Here is a 15544-nt window from a genome sequence, read left to right on the forward strand (position 1 = left end):
GAGGCTGTAAGACCTGAGATGAAAGATAATCAATCACCATTAAATGGGAAGAGATTTCAGTAGCTTATTTTACAGTGCCCATAAAATTGTTCACAGTTTGGGCATTTTAACGCTTTGTATAGAACATTGAGCCAATGAGGATTTAAATTGGCTTTTGACAAAGAAAAAGTTAAAGTTATTAGGAAAAGTTCACCCAAAAATTGAAAATTTGCTGAAAATGCTCTCACCCTCAGGCTATCCTTGATGTAGATGAGTTTGTTTCATCATAGGAACAGATTTGTAGAAATGTAGCATTACATCACTTGCTCACCAATGGATCCTCTGCAGTGAATGGGTGCCGTCAGCATGAGAGTCCAAACAGCTGATACAAACATCACAATAATCCACACCACTCCAACAATTAACCTTCTTTGAAGCAAAAAGCTGCACGTTTGTAAGAAACAAATTATAAAATGTATTTTTAACATCAAACTGTCGCTTTTCGCCAAAACAGAGGACAACAGGGGATGGACTTTTTCACCAGACATAACGGTGTTATTATGGACTTGTATTCTGGCCCAAAGCAGCAGTTTAAAGTTAAAATGACTTGTTACTTACAGACAAGGAGCTGGGCTGGAGTGGTGTGGATTATTGTGATACTTTTATCAGCTGTTTGGACTCACATACTGACGGCACCCATTCACTGCAGAGGGTCCACTGGTGAACAAGTGATGGAAGCTGAATTTCTCCAAATCGGTTCTGATGAAGAAGCTCATCTGCATCTTGAGGTTCAGAATTTTGGGTTAACTACTTCTTTAAAAACAAAATAGGAGCACATACACTGTATATTCATCCTGTATGTTGTTTCATTTGCTGTGAAGGTGCATCTCACAGACTGTAGTATGCAGCAATTTCCACAACTTATACAAGTCAAACTCCAAGCGTCATACAGCTGTTACTGCTTAGAACAACACAATAGCATCAAACCGGAAGGCTTTTTTGAGTTGCATCTAGCTGGAGGACTTTACTGTAGAATTTATTAGAAAGTCAAAAACAAAACAACCACAACAAAAAACCTAGGGCCATTTGATTGGTTGCCTTTTGCACATCTGTGAAAAACAGAGATCCCAGCTACATAGTTCAGAAACTCAGCTGAGAGATAAACACCCAGTCTACTGTTGCACTGGTAGAAATGAAGGAAACAGATCGTATGGATGATACAATTCAAGACTTGTAATGAAAAATGACAAAGCATATAATTGATTGAATATTCCACCTTTTAATGTATTGCCATAATTCAAATGCACAACTACTTCCAATCACATTAAAAGACATTTCAGTGATAGGCAAAATCTTATTTTTTTATATTTTTGTTTGGAAAAGAAGTAGAAATTAAACGCTGGTTACAACGACAAGCATTCCTAAGAGATGAAGAAAAAAAAATAAACATACACAACCTCCCAATAATGACTTTTGAGAGTTGACCAAATTTTGTGCAACATCGAAAGGAAAAGATTTAGTATTGATTTTCTGTATATGTGGTTCATAATTACCTGGATCTTAATGTGCTTTTACTGTAAAATAACAATATTGAGTAAATAGAAAGTTCTCATTAATCACCCTTTTTCTCCCAATTTAGAGATGATTTTAACTAAAAATATTACTAAATGTAAACCCAAATTTAACAGAGCTCTTGTATTTGACTACTTTCGCCATAAATACAACTATTTGAATGAGTCCTGAGGTAATTAACTGAGCAATGCTTTCAGACTACCAACAAAACTGAGGTATGGATGTATGGAGTAACAGGAAAACAGTGCAAAATATATATTAGAGTGAGAAAAAAAAAAGGAAAGAAAGAAAATGGTACCAAAGTAATACTTGGCATTTATTGGTCAAATGTTGAACTCTATAATCCATTTAGAGCTACTATGCCATAACAAAACAGAAAACTACGAACCATGATCCATGGAAGAGAGTTGATCCAATTGGTCTGTAACAACAAGTGTTCTTTTCAATACATGACAATACAGATCCTTAGAAGGTAACAAAACCGCAAAAAGGAGTTATCATGCATAAAACAAAACAAAACACCAAAATGCTCAAGTAGTTCATTAGAACAATGCAGTTCTCTGGGCGAATGATAGACTGCATCACAAAGCTCATGTTTCAGACTGTTTGGCAGAAAGATGCTATTCGTTATGCATCATAAGAAAAAAGGTTACAAAAAAAAAAACAGATGTAGGGTATTAATGGTATTAATGCAGTTCAGTTGAGTTACCATGATGCACTTCAAGGAAAGTCAGTGACCGCAGATGCGCACACGCAAACAAACATACCCCACAAATTTGCACTGTTGTTTTTACAAGAGACTGCATAAGAATCCTTCAATATTGATTTAAATTGCTTATTGTAACCCAGAACAAATAGAAATATACCATAACATTGTCACTCTTACTAATATCACCAGTTCCTCTTTAGTCTTTTTGGACCCATGGGCTGTGATTAGCTTAAAGAGACAGTTCACCCAAAAATTTTAATTCTGTCATTTATTCAGCCTCATGTTGTTTCAAACCTGTCTGATTTTTTTTTTCTTCTGTTGAACACAAAAGATGATATTTTGAAGAATGTCCGAAACTGCCGCTATCTATTTTTCTCTCCATACTATGGAGGTCAATGGCAACGTGCAACTGTTTGGTTACCCACATTTATCAAAATATCTTCTTTTCAGTTCCAACAAGTTTGGAACAACTTGAGGGTGAGCAAATGATGACAATTTTATTTTTGGGTGAACTAGTCCTTTAAAGGGATTGTTCAGTCAAAAATGAAAAATCTGCCTTTATTTACTCACCCTCAAACCTGACTAAACCTGTAAGATAATTTGAGTTTTAATATTTGGGTGAACTAACTCTTAGGTATCCCTCCCGGCAGTCTGAATTGATGAAACATAGCAAGTTATTTTGACATTGAAGTCAGATCAGACTAGCAGTAACAATTAAAGAGAACTAGTACAATATATAGAGCTGACTGTTCAGGAGAAAGCACAAGAAAGGAGGAGTTCTGGTTATTTTTTTGTTTTTTTAACAAAGGCAGGGTGCTAAACAATTAATTAACCTCAATCATCACCAACACCTACAAGATCAGCTTATTGAACGGTTAAATCTAGGCACTAAACAGATAAAGTACTTCATTATAGTCTACAAATGAAGATACGATACTAGTACATCTGAAAGAAGCTTAGAGTTCATAATGTAAAATGTAATGGCCCATAATGTTAAAAAAAAGCAATACAATCCAAAGGAGTGTGTATGGTCGAAAAAGTTTTCCCTTCATTGTAATTTTTGGGTCGCAGGTTCTTGGTACCTTCCTACAGGGACATATTAGGTCGTTTAAAACCAAATAAGCCACATTTTTAAATGCACAATCAAATAATAAGCAGGCCAACTGGCCGGTCCCGTTCCATTTGTAAACTTTTTTTTTTTTTTTTTTGAGCAGGACCTTAACTCCTGATATTGCAGAAGTCCTGAAAGATATGGTCCCATCGTTGAGGTATTGATCCGAGAAGTAACAGTAACACCTTGTTCTTTTTTTCCCCATCATGCTTATTACTGACAGAGACATTGTAAAACTTCAGGGTCGAGTGTGGGAATGTGCGTAACAGATGGGACCTATATCCCTTCGATACAGGGCAAAAATTTTAAGTGCAGAATCCGTCTGCCTCTCTGGAAATGGTAGATAACAGCTTCCCTAAGGAAGACTCTGTATTCAGATACATGCCACCGATGCTGGGAAAACCAAATCACACAACCAGCAACTGAGCATTTCTCCAAGTTCAAGATGTTGAGCCATGCGAACACCTCACGCAAGCAGTACAGGAAGACGCTACTCTAGTTGAGGATACTAAGAAAGTCAGATCCTCTTTTAAAGTCACTGAAATGAGAATATGAAGAGTTGGGAGCTTCAAGTTTCATTCCAAACAACCATGTCAATGCAATTTTCTTGTCATCTCGTCTTCAGACTCCCCGCCTCTTGAAGATATCCTTGGTTGTGCACATCATGCAGTCGATGACAATTGTTCAAGTCAAAAACTGTAAGCCATCCTCAATCAATGGCAAAAGGTTGAAGAAAACATCTAGAATCTGACGTGTATGTCAAGATTTTAATTATATAAAAAAATCCAGTACGACATCTGAACATAAGAGGTATTTCATGTTGAGTACTAAGTCAGTAAGGACATATGAAAAACTGGTTGATTTGATCGCAGGAGATGTGTTACACTATTTCTGGTTCGTTTGATCACATTCAAAAGGTTGTAAAAAGAAACAAGACCAGCATGCTGCAAGGGACCTATTAACTAATGACCTCCTATTCAATGACATCTTCATGTAACATGTTTAAAATATTTACAAAGTTTTAGGAAAAAACACCCAATGGAAAAAGGAAATTCTTCGATCCTTATTGTGATGGTCTATACAGCCCTTCTTTGATATTTACACTGCGTACACAGCTTGTTTTTATTGGTATTTGTTTCTTCCAATAATCCCTAAAATTAGAGAAACGTAAATGGTGGTAAAAACATCTTAAATTGTGTCGGATAACTAATCAGTTTACCTCAGTGTACCTTCAAACTACCAAAAACGTTTCTTGCATATCTTTCACCTGTACTTGAAATGAATTTGAAAGTCTGACTCGCTTCGAGAAGCAACTATCACTGGAAAACATCCCCTCCTATTCTCCTGTATTTCTTTCATCTGCACGCCCTCATATCGTTTTGTCCATGTGCGTCCGTAAGTGAGCCTGGAGCCTTGAAGACTGGGAGAAACTCTTTCCACATTGTGGGCATCGGTTGGGCGTCTCCTCATGCGTTTGTCGGTGGGCTCTGAGAAGATGCGCCCGGCTGAACTTCCTGCCGCACTCTTTGCAAGCATGGGATTTTCTCCTACCTTTGTGTTTCAAGGACTCGGTCCTGTCCGCCGGCGCGTCGTCGTCGCTCTCCTCTTCTTCATCCTCCTCTTCCTTTTTCTTATTCATCTGGTCACTCTTTGAGCGCATACCGACCTTTGAATCAGCCGGATCTGTGGACACTTCCAGACTGGGAACGGCATCCATGGACTCATCATCACCCTCAAGAAGCTGGGAAGGAAGCGTCAGGAGTCTTTGCAACATTGACGGGGATCTGATTTGAGAGTTGTCACCTGTAATTACAAAGACAGCAACTTGAAAAGTTGGTATGATTTCAAAATACAACCCTACTCAGTGCTGGGTTGATTACTTACAAATTATAGTTTGTTACTAATTACATAATGAAAACTGCTGTTAGTAACAACCTAGGTTACTCATTTTAGGTAATGTATTCTGACTACTTAGATTACTTTTTTAATCTAATTTGTTTTACACTTACCATTAAACATATATTAACATTAAAAAAAGACGAGAAATATATAGAAATCATCATAAAATTCATTAAACATTACACCAGGGTTTCCCAAAATGGGCTTAATGTAAGAACTGCAGTGGTTTTGTGAGTTAATGAAAAATGTATTTAATCAAAAATGTTTAAAAAACTATTTAAACACAAAAAATACAAACATTTTATTTGTTTACCAGAATGTCAATGTGACCATTAACTGATATCAGAGTACTGTAAAGGCCCCGATAAACTTCAAACGAAATCGAAGAACGAACTGATATGACGTCGAACAAAATCATTTCGTTTCGGCAGTTCGATACAGCTCACCAAAGCGAACTTTCTGGGGGAGTTCGTTTTGGCTCCTAAACACCTTTGAGCTACCATTGGTCTGTGGCGATTACGCAATCAGTGGTGTGTTCTGGAACTCCACCTTCTTTGACGTGCAAGATTTTTTTCCCCCGGTTCCTTTCTCATTCAACAAAGGTCAGGCAGGAGAACAACATCACTAGCAACATAAATACACTGTGTCGAATAACTGAAGTGCCACAAATATATCCGCACCTGTACGATCTCTCGCGTAGACTAAAGATTCAGAGAAAGCATTTAATTCCTAGAAAGAAATTGCAATGAAGCTTGCTTTTGACGACCCGGAGTTATGTAAAAAGTTACGAAGAGAAACATCAGATGCAAGTTTTTCAAAGCCATGAAAAGAATGAAAGGAAAGAGTAAAGTTGTAAGGTAGAAAGTACCAAATACATGCGTTTCAAATAAATGTTTGCTGATGCTTGTTCTTTCAATAAGCGAATTTAAAAGGTATACAATAAATGAAATGCCAAAAGAACGTACAATAATAAACCTTTGTTTTTTTTATCAAATCATGACACCACATAAAATATAGAAAGGTGTAATAATTTATCTAGTTTAATAAAATAAATGAACACTAATAAAATAAAGTAACAAACAGGTTTGTGTTATTGAGATGACTCAAATATTTTTTTTTCCACATCATGCTAAATTTTTCAGACTATGAGCCATTCACACTTAAAGACTGATCATGGAAATTGAATGGTTCTTATGTATTGCAAACTCTGAACTGCTGCTAATCATTACTGTTCTGTCTATAATATTCTGACCAATGGTACCCGTCTAACACCTAGATACACCATCATTGTATCGTTGTGCGTTTAGGGCATACGCGCGAGCGTCGCGACACATGTTTATATTAATCTACATCCCGCCTCCAGCACCGCGGGGGTGTTGGAATGTTCGAAAACAGTATACGTCGCTCAGCCTTTTCGAACTTCTTTCAACCCCCAAACGAAGAATGAAAACTTTGAAGTATATCGGGGCCTTGAACGTGAATCGTGTGTTGTTAAATTATTTAAACATTAAACTATTTTATTGTAAGGGGTTTGGCTGTTAACAACATTTGGGAATCTCTGCATTACAAGAACAAACGTTAATAAAAATGAAAACAACAATTACATTTTTTTCAGGTTTGAAATATTTTTGTCCAGACTTCAACAGTTACTGAAGGTCACTGAATATGACGACATTGGGTTTCACAGCTATACGTCATTAGTGTTTAGTAACTTAATATATTTTATATTTTATAGCATAATTATTTGTTTTGTATGTAGTCTGATTATAGACTGAATTAGGGCTGTCAAAATGGCTGAAAAACTAAATTTGAATTTTGTACTTAAATATTATCAAAATTCAGATTATATTCAAATTTAAAAGGTATAATTTCAGTTAGAGGAAAAGAACTCTTTTGGCTTCCACCATAAATTTCAAAAATTTTAAATGGCTAAATATCCGACTCTCTTTTGCGAGACGCGAGTGCAACGGTGATAGAGGTAACTCTAGAAAATGCGCAAAATATGCATTCTGTGTGAACGGCTTGGTTCCAGCTTTGACATAAACAACAAAAAAACGCATTAAAATGCAATATCACCTACCTACATCGTCATCGCATCTCATGCGCCACTGATAAGACTGCCTGTCACACACCTAAAATTCTAATTCAACGTTTTGCATTCGAATGTGGATTTTTATTTTAAATTCGACGAATATTCAAAATTAAAAAAAAATTTAAAGCCCTAGACTGAATGTAATCAAAGCTAAATGGTATGACACACAGTAGGACTTTTAATCCAAAGGTTGCGGGTTCGAATCTCGGGCCGGCAGTGATAGTAGGTGGGAGGAGTGAATGTCCAGCGCTCTCTCCACCCTCAATACCACGGCTGAGGTGCCCTTGAGCAAAGCACCGAACCCCCAACTGCTCCCCGGGTGCCGCAGCATAAATGGCTGCCCACTGCTCCGGGTGTGTGTTCACGGTGTGTGTGTGTGTGCACTTTGGATGGGATAAATGCAGAGCACGAATTCCGAGTATGGGTCACCATACTTGGCCGTATGTCACGTCACTTTCACTTTTTTTTTTCACTTTCATGTAATCAATAAAAAAAGTAACTTGAATATTCACATTTTAAGATGTAATATACTCTAATTACAAATACTTAATTTTTGGAATTAGATTATGTAAACCATATTACATGTAATCAGTTACAACCCAGCACTGACTGTACTAGATCATCAGCACAGCTCCGCCTACCAGTGGAGCTGATGACAGGAACGCCTCGAGACTCAGATGTGAGAGAAACGACCTCCATATCGTCAAGTGGCAACCAGGGCGGCTGGCCCACCTCAAGCTCCAGCTTCCTCTGAGTGGCCAGGCAAGACGGCATGAGCGTCTCCCGAATTAAGCTGTCCATGTTGGTCACAGAGCCCGAGCTCAGCCCAGTGCACTCCTCTTTACTGGTGGTAACCTCTTTGATCTGCCAGAAGTCACTGCACCACTTCTGCCCGAAGACTTTGTCCAGGATGGGCACCCAGTCCTCAGCCACTGCAATGACAGTCTGCTTGTCTGGTTCTGTCGGGGGAAAAAAAGCATTAGAGATGGAAATAAAAAACAATGACTTATTTTTATTTTTTTTTAAACCCGACTTATTTTTCAGGTTTAATTAACTCCATTCATATAAATAAGTAGGGTTATACACTTTGGAAACCAAATTGGAACCAAATGACCTTTGTTTGTCGATTTTGCATTCAGAGATCTAGAGAAGTTTTGTTGCAATTCACTTGCAATTCAAACATAGAATTCGCTTTTAAAGGTGATTTTTGCATTTGAATGCAATAATAACTAGTTACAATGAAATTCAATTGTTATAATAACTGGAAAACAACCATATTTCAGTACAAACACCTGGGTCTTATTCAATAATTACCTGCAAAGCAGGCACTATCAGTCTGAACACAAGACGTTTATTGCGAGCTGAATCGTTGGCCTGGCGTGCTTTGTTTTTACATAACAGCTTAAAAATAGAATTCTGAATGAAACCCAAAGAACAGATTGGCAAAACAATAAAGTACTTTTGTTTCTGGTCTGTCCACAGTTGACCAATAAACTGAGGCGTCAATATAATGTGTTCATAAAAGAGGAAATTAAATTTTGGTGTATTATTGAACATTGAGTATATTTTGAATACTCAGCATTTTACATCAGCTTTTTAACATTAGCTCCACACCAGCCATATTTAAATGAACTCACGGTCATTTTTTAGCACAGACATGCCTTCTATGAAAAATTTGATTGCATCTTATTCTCAAAAGCCTGCTGCAATTGATTTCTGCCCATGAAAAGTAGGCACTAAACAGAATTTTATTTAAAAGTAATGTTTGTATACATTTTTTATTGATCGTAGGAGCCACTCAAACGATGGACAACAGTTGCATGTCCAGCCTGATAACCAATAACCAATATAGGAACACTGTGAACTTCATTCAGAGACATTTTAGGTGCCAGGTAGAGGAATGATGTAGAGTTACAATAAAGTAAGCCATATCATGGTAGGCTGAATCCTCCTCCACAACTTAATGCTCCACCTGAAAACTTAAACCAGCCTGAAAGGTAGGGAACTGCATCAAACAAACAGGATTTTTACAGTTACCTGGTTTTCATAATTCATTTAGTTCGCTAAAACAACAGACAGCGCATACAAATAAACAATGTTATCAGTGGGCACAATTCATTTGGAGTAAATTCTTTCCACAAAAAGAAGTGATTCAATCCAACTTTACACTACTATGGTCAGTAAGTTTTATTTATTTATTTATCATTTAATTTAAGAAATTAAATTAATACTTTTATTCAGGAGGGATGTAACTGATTAAAGGTGACACTAAAGATTTTATAATGTTTCAAAAAACTACTTTAAATAAAGAAAATGTAAAGTTTTTCACAAAAAAATTAAGCAGCACAACCGTTTCAGCATTGATAATAATATTTATATATAAAATAATAAACACTGACGACTGGAATAATAATAATGCTGAAAATTCAGCTTTGTATCACAGGACTAATGTACTAATTACTGCCATGTCCTAATAACAGGCAATAAACGCACAAAATCTATCTAAAAAAAAAAAAAAAAAAAAAAAATAATAATAAAAAATCATAATTGTTTACATTTAACAATATTTTGCAATATTACTGTTTATAGGTTACTGTATTTTTGATCACATAAATGTAGCCTGGGTGAGCATTCTTCAAAAGCATCTTACAGACCCCAAACTTTTGAACGGTAGTGTGCATTATCAACTACTAGACAATAAAACAGTTTGTACCATTTGTGGTTTCAGCTTTTTCCTTTCCCCACTCTTTTTTGTGCGATTGGTCCTGCAGGCCTTTGGACTCTTGCTTTTCTGTTTTGGAACTGCTAGGAAAGGCAGAGTCATTTTCGCGGTCCTTCATTTCTAAAGCAAGCACATCAATGTCCTCCACTATGTTCTTGTCCTGTAACTGCTCTTTTAATATCTGGTTTTCCCATTCCTTCTTGGTGAACTCCGAGAGCAGGTCGTCAAAGCTGTCTTCCACGATTTTAGTCAGCTCACAAACGCCAAATTCCAGCACATGTTCCATAACAGATTTTAACTGACCTGAAAATGGAGACAAAATGTGGGACATGATGATATATATTTGTCTTGTGACACAAACAGGTAGTTATTGCCTGTAGGTTCTCTAATCTCTCTCTGCGCCATCCACACACTGCAGAGAAAGGCACAAAATAAAGCTGCTGGCTGACATTTATGAGAATCACACCAATTTGCTTCGCACCCCACTTTCTGAAAGAAAAGTTCCGATTTAAAGCCTCAATTACACTATGTCAAGATCTGAAGGCAATCTAAGAAAAATGCCACTACGAATGTATATCCGTTGATGCAGAAATGGAAAGGATGGACTGTATAAATTGAATGCCGTATTTTAAGCTTGACCTATTATAATATTTGCATACTACCATATTGTATGCAAACACGTATGATGGTCATATTAGGAAGCTTACGCTGCAAAACCAAGTAAATAGATTTTTACTAAAAATCCTGCAAAACTGATGCATTTATTAAAAAACTAATTAATGGACAGATATAATAATGCTCTTTACCATGTTCACAAACTGAGCATCCTTTTTTTACATTTAAACACAGCGAAACACAAAACTGTCAAATTATCAACAAACTGTCAAAGTACGACTTTCAAAGCGATACTGAACATTTCAGTTTGAGGTTTTAAAAAGTTTAGGCATCTCCAAAAATCTGTATTTTAGGACAGAGGAGGAATCGTTACCTCAGCACTTATAGTGACAGGGTATCAGTGGCTTGTATTCAAATCAGAAGGAAGGTCTGAATTTTGATTTGGACGCTTATCTTGTAACTCGTCTGAAATGCACCTCCCTGCAGATATACAGCCTTTAAAATGCACAGCATGCAGTCCTCTGCATTCCTCCCTGACTGTACGGAGCCCATTTTGATCAGACAACTGAAACACCACATCTAAAAGTCCCTAAAAGCCTTACTGTCGAAGCATAAAATGTGAACAAACCAAGCCCTTAAACCAAGTCATGTTGGAAAATTATATTGTAAATATTCATTCTTCATTGTTAAACTATGTAATTTGCAACCTGGCTCACACTAATGACAACGTGCAGCAATTTCTAGGCAATATGAAACACTATTCACTACCCATTTTACTTCTGCAATATGATGCTCAAATAGTAGAGCACGGCGCTAGAAACGCCAAGGTCATGGGTTCGATTCCCAGGGAAAGCAAGAGCTGATAAAATGTAAAGACTATAACTTTAATGCAATGTAAGTCGCTTTGGATAAATGCGTAAATGTTTAACTGCCATGACGACTAAAATGAATCAAGAGCAGATATTCCCATTAAATTCTAGTGGTGCATCTATCGCAAACAAATTAAATGGTGCATTTTTGAAAAAACTGTGTGCGCATGTTGACACGCCAAGCTATGACATCAAAGCGGATCATTGGGCTCCTTTGTGATTTGGCTGCAGTCTCTGCTTAGGATGAAGACTCTCATGATACTCCCCCCTGAAACCCCAACCATGGATACCCTCCGCAGTGTCTGGGAGGTGTGGCCCCTTCTAACCACCTCCATTGGCCAAAATGCAAGGCAAAGGCACCCTCCCCATGGCTACCGTCACCGCAGTATGAAAAGCAGCGCTAAGGAGCAGCTCAACGACAGAAGCGTCATCACCCAAACCAGCCATTGGCAGCAGTCACAAGTAGTCAGCCATACTCCATGTATACATGTCCACACAGGCCTGGAGACTGCTGACTAAGATTCATTTCAAAGACCAGACATAAAAACTTCCTTCAATCATACAATTACACTCAACAAAGACAAAATATTCAGTCTAAAACAATGCGTTGTTTCTATACAGTCTCACATGCACAATTATGCAGATTTGCACACTTCCTCCAACAGAGTAAATGATTGGTTTAAATGAAAAGTAGTCAGTTTTGAAGACCAATATCTTAATTACGGTCTGAACTGAAGCATATTCTAGTAGTGGTGTTTTGCATGGTAGATGGTTTCTAGTTGGCTTAGATCAGGAATCCTCAAATCTCAACTTTCCTGCTGAGTTTAGCTCTAACCCTAATCAAACACAGCTAAACTCTGCAGGAATGGTCCTGATTTGAGGACCCCTGTGGTAGACCAGCATGAAAAAAGTTGGTCAAGATGTTTTAAGAAACTATCAACCAGCTAATGACCAACTTAGACCCCCTAGAGACCATCTACCACGTTCTAAACAGAGTTATGACCTAAAGCTGGATTTTCCATCAAGGCATGGATTTAACTACAGAGTCATTCCTGCCACGTTTCTAAAATACAAGGGCGTTCAACCACAATTAGGGAATTTAAATGCATGGGTGCAAAAGCAGACCAAGTTTATTACGACTTCCTCCTTCCGTTCAAAATGGTGTATACCCTTGTTTTTATAAACCTCGCCACTGCGCACAAAGCCATCGTGTCACATTTGCTTTGTAAATACACAAAGATACCCAATTAATTTCCATTCAATAAAAACACGGTTTGGACTCAAATAGCCTTACCAACAGCTCGCGCTTTCTGTTCACGCCGGAGTGTTTCAGACTGAAAGCCGCATTCAGGGCTCTGACTGGGGGTGTGTTGTTTTGTTTCATCGTTCGTCCCTCCACGAGACTGAAGGGTCGCCCTTAAACGCTGGTTTTCTTGCTCTTTGGTGGCCGTTTCCAACAGCATTGAATTCAAAGTGGCCCCGACAGTGTTGGTGATTTCCTGAACGGCGAGCTGCACTACCTGCTCCAGCGCGGACTCCAGCTGACCTTGAAAAAACGAGATGTACAGGGAACCGTTCATGTTTACGACCGCTCCGTTGGAAGACCTCTTTCATTCTTCCTATTCCCGCCTCCCAAAATAGTGTTAAACATACAGAGGTCCCACACAACAACTGCCTAGAAACGAACAGTTACCCCTTTCTGGCTAAACGCATCGTGCATGTATAAGTTACACCCCATGCGATACCGTACTACACTCCGTCAAGACGCACTAGGAGTCCAACTAGAGCGCATTAAAGACTTCCCGACGACCACTACGCCATTTTGCCCTAAATATAAAAACGTCTCGCGCACATAACCCAGAAACGAGCCGACGTCGGAGTAAAACGCGGTTTAGCGTTCAATGCAAGTAATTAAACCGAGCCGTCTGCGGGGTTTTGTATCCGACGTCGCGCGCGAGTAGCTCTTTAGTAGATTATAGCCACTTACGCACTACAGTTATATCCAGTTACGCACTACTTTTGTCTAGCATACTATTTCGAGTTTATTGCATAAATGATTACCAACTAGTAACAAAACGTTTAGGGTGCGCTCCTCTAATTTAATTACGGTAAAAGCGCCGCTGCATTATCTTAAGATAACAGATGTAAAGGCATGTTGTGTGGCGCAGTGAAATTCAGCTTCCTGTGTTTTTTTTTTATTATTATTTTTTTTACATAAATTTGAAGTTTAGTGCATGTATGTGAAATATAAAAGTACTTATTATTCATTATAGACTACACCCACCGTTACCGGTGCCATTATTCAAAAAATCACTCGCCCTGCGTCCCAATGTGCATACTATCCACGCTAAATGGTATTGAAAATTACTAATATCACAGAATTTAGGATGGATAGTGTGCACATTGGGCTAATTCGCAGGCTAATTCAGTGAAAGATGTCTGCCTCCATGAGGCGACCCGCTTCATGTTAAGGGTTAGTTCACCCAAAAATACAAATTTACCTGCAAGTTACTTCCAGTTCTGTATGAGTTTATTTCTTCTGTTGAACACAAAAGAACATATTTTGAAAAATGTTGGTATAGCTAAACAGTTGACAGCAGTCCTTGACGTCCATAGTATGAAAAAAACAAGTCAATGGCTAACAGTTTGGTTCCAAACATTCTGAAAAAGAACAGCAGAAGGTTTGGAACAAGTGGAGGGTAAGATTACAGAGTGCTCATTTTTGGTTTAACTTTCTCTTTAAAGCAAACCAAACAACAAAAACGTATTAGACTTTAAATTTGACTGCAGTCTTCATCTCCTGTGACTGTACGTTATTTTTTATAATTTTTTTTTAAATGATGACATCTGAGTTTTTGAAGTTGTAAAACAGCAGGAAAAGAACTTCCGTCGTGTGTGCGATCTGTGGCCACGAATATACCACAGCCCTGGTTCCTGTTCTTATATCAGCAGAGGAAAAAGACTAACACAGTGTTGTACTGGGGCAAACAGAGGGTATAATAAAAATTGCTTTTACGCAAGACCATAGTTGATTGTTTTTAGGTTAAAGAACATAATGACTTATTATTCAATTGTACATTCTTTTTGAACAGATGATTTTTATCTATAGTGAGAAAACTGATCCTCTATCAAGGAGAGCGTTTTCTATAACGGAGTGTCTATTTACACTAAGTGCAAATAACCCATCTTGTTGGCAAAGGATATATACACTAACTCCGCCCACTAACGTGTGATTGAGTTAGTCAATGGTAAGATGGTAAGGCGCATGCTTTTTGACGCGAGCGACCCGAGTTCGAGCCCACCTTTTGCCAAAACATTTTTTTCTCCCTTTTCAAATCTCATATCGCATCAGAAAGGCATTTATTTTCAATAAAAATTAAGGAAATAATCAAAAAGTTGAAAATAAAGTATCGGGTAGGGTTAGGGTAGGTGTAGGGAGGGCTTTATTGTTCCAATAAGGTGGCATCCATTTAATACATTTGAATTAAAATTATAATTTACACTCAGTACGTTATTATTGCGTACTGTTTTATAATGTACTACAATACTGAGGTGCAGATAATTGCCATTATTTGCAATAAGTAGTATAAATAGCAGAAAATCTTGCTATTTTAACAGTGTAAATAGAATCCATCGCTATTTGCACTTAGTGTAAATAGCATCTGTCACTAAAAAAATATGCTATTTGCACTTGGTGTAAATAGCATCTAATTGCTATTTACACTGAGTGTAAATAGCCGCTGCCTTTCTATAATACTGTAGAAAATTGTTTCTTTACTGTTGGAAGAATTCAGTTTTCACATTCCTTTTTTTGTTAGGTCCCATTCAGTCAATATTCAACTATTAATCTTGCAGATTGCAGCTTGTGAATTGAGTGTTTAGAAGTGCAAATGACAGCACAAATCAATATCATACAGTTATTTATATAGATGCGAACATATTCAAATTTGCATAGGAATTACCAGCTTTATTCAAT

The 15544-nt window shown here is 37.6% G+C and overlaps 1 protein-coding gene across 1 annotated transcript; it reads right to left on the minus strand.

Moving 5' to 3' along the window:
• Nucleotides 1-3322: 3322 nt before the first annotated feature.
• LOC306847677 (uncharacterized protein) lies at nucleotides 3323-13752 on the minus strand. The gene is made up of 4 exons (XM_079381775.1): nucleotides 12863-13752; nucleotides 10076-10387; nucleotides 8004-8321; nucleotides 3323-5174 (listed from the first exon to the last, which is right to left on the minus strand). Exons 1-4 carry the CDS (start codon nucleotides 13146-13148, stop codon nucleotides 4741-4743), a joined length of 1350 nt encoding a protein of 449 aa, XP_079237901.1. The 5' UTR covers nucleotides 13149-13752; the 3' UTR covers nucleotides 3323-4740.
• Between the last annotated feature and the right edge of the window lie 1792 nt (nucleotides 13753-15544).

The sequence above is a fragment of the Barbus barbus genome (assembly GCF_936440315.1).
Source record: "Barbus barbus genome assembly, chromosome: 27".
Classification (NCBI taxonomy): domain Eukaryota; kingdom Metazoa; phylum Chordata; class Actinopteri; order Cypriniformes; family Cyprinidae; genus Barbus; species Barbus barbus.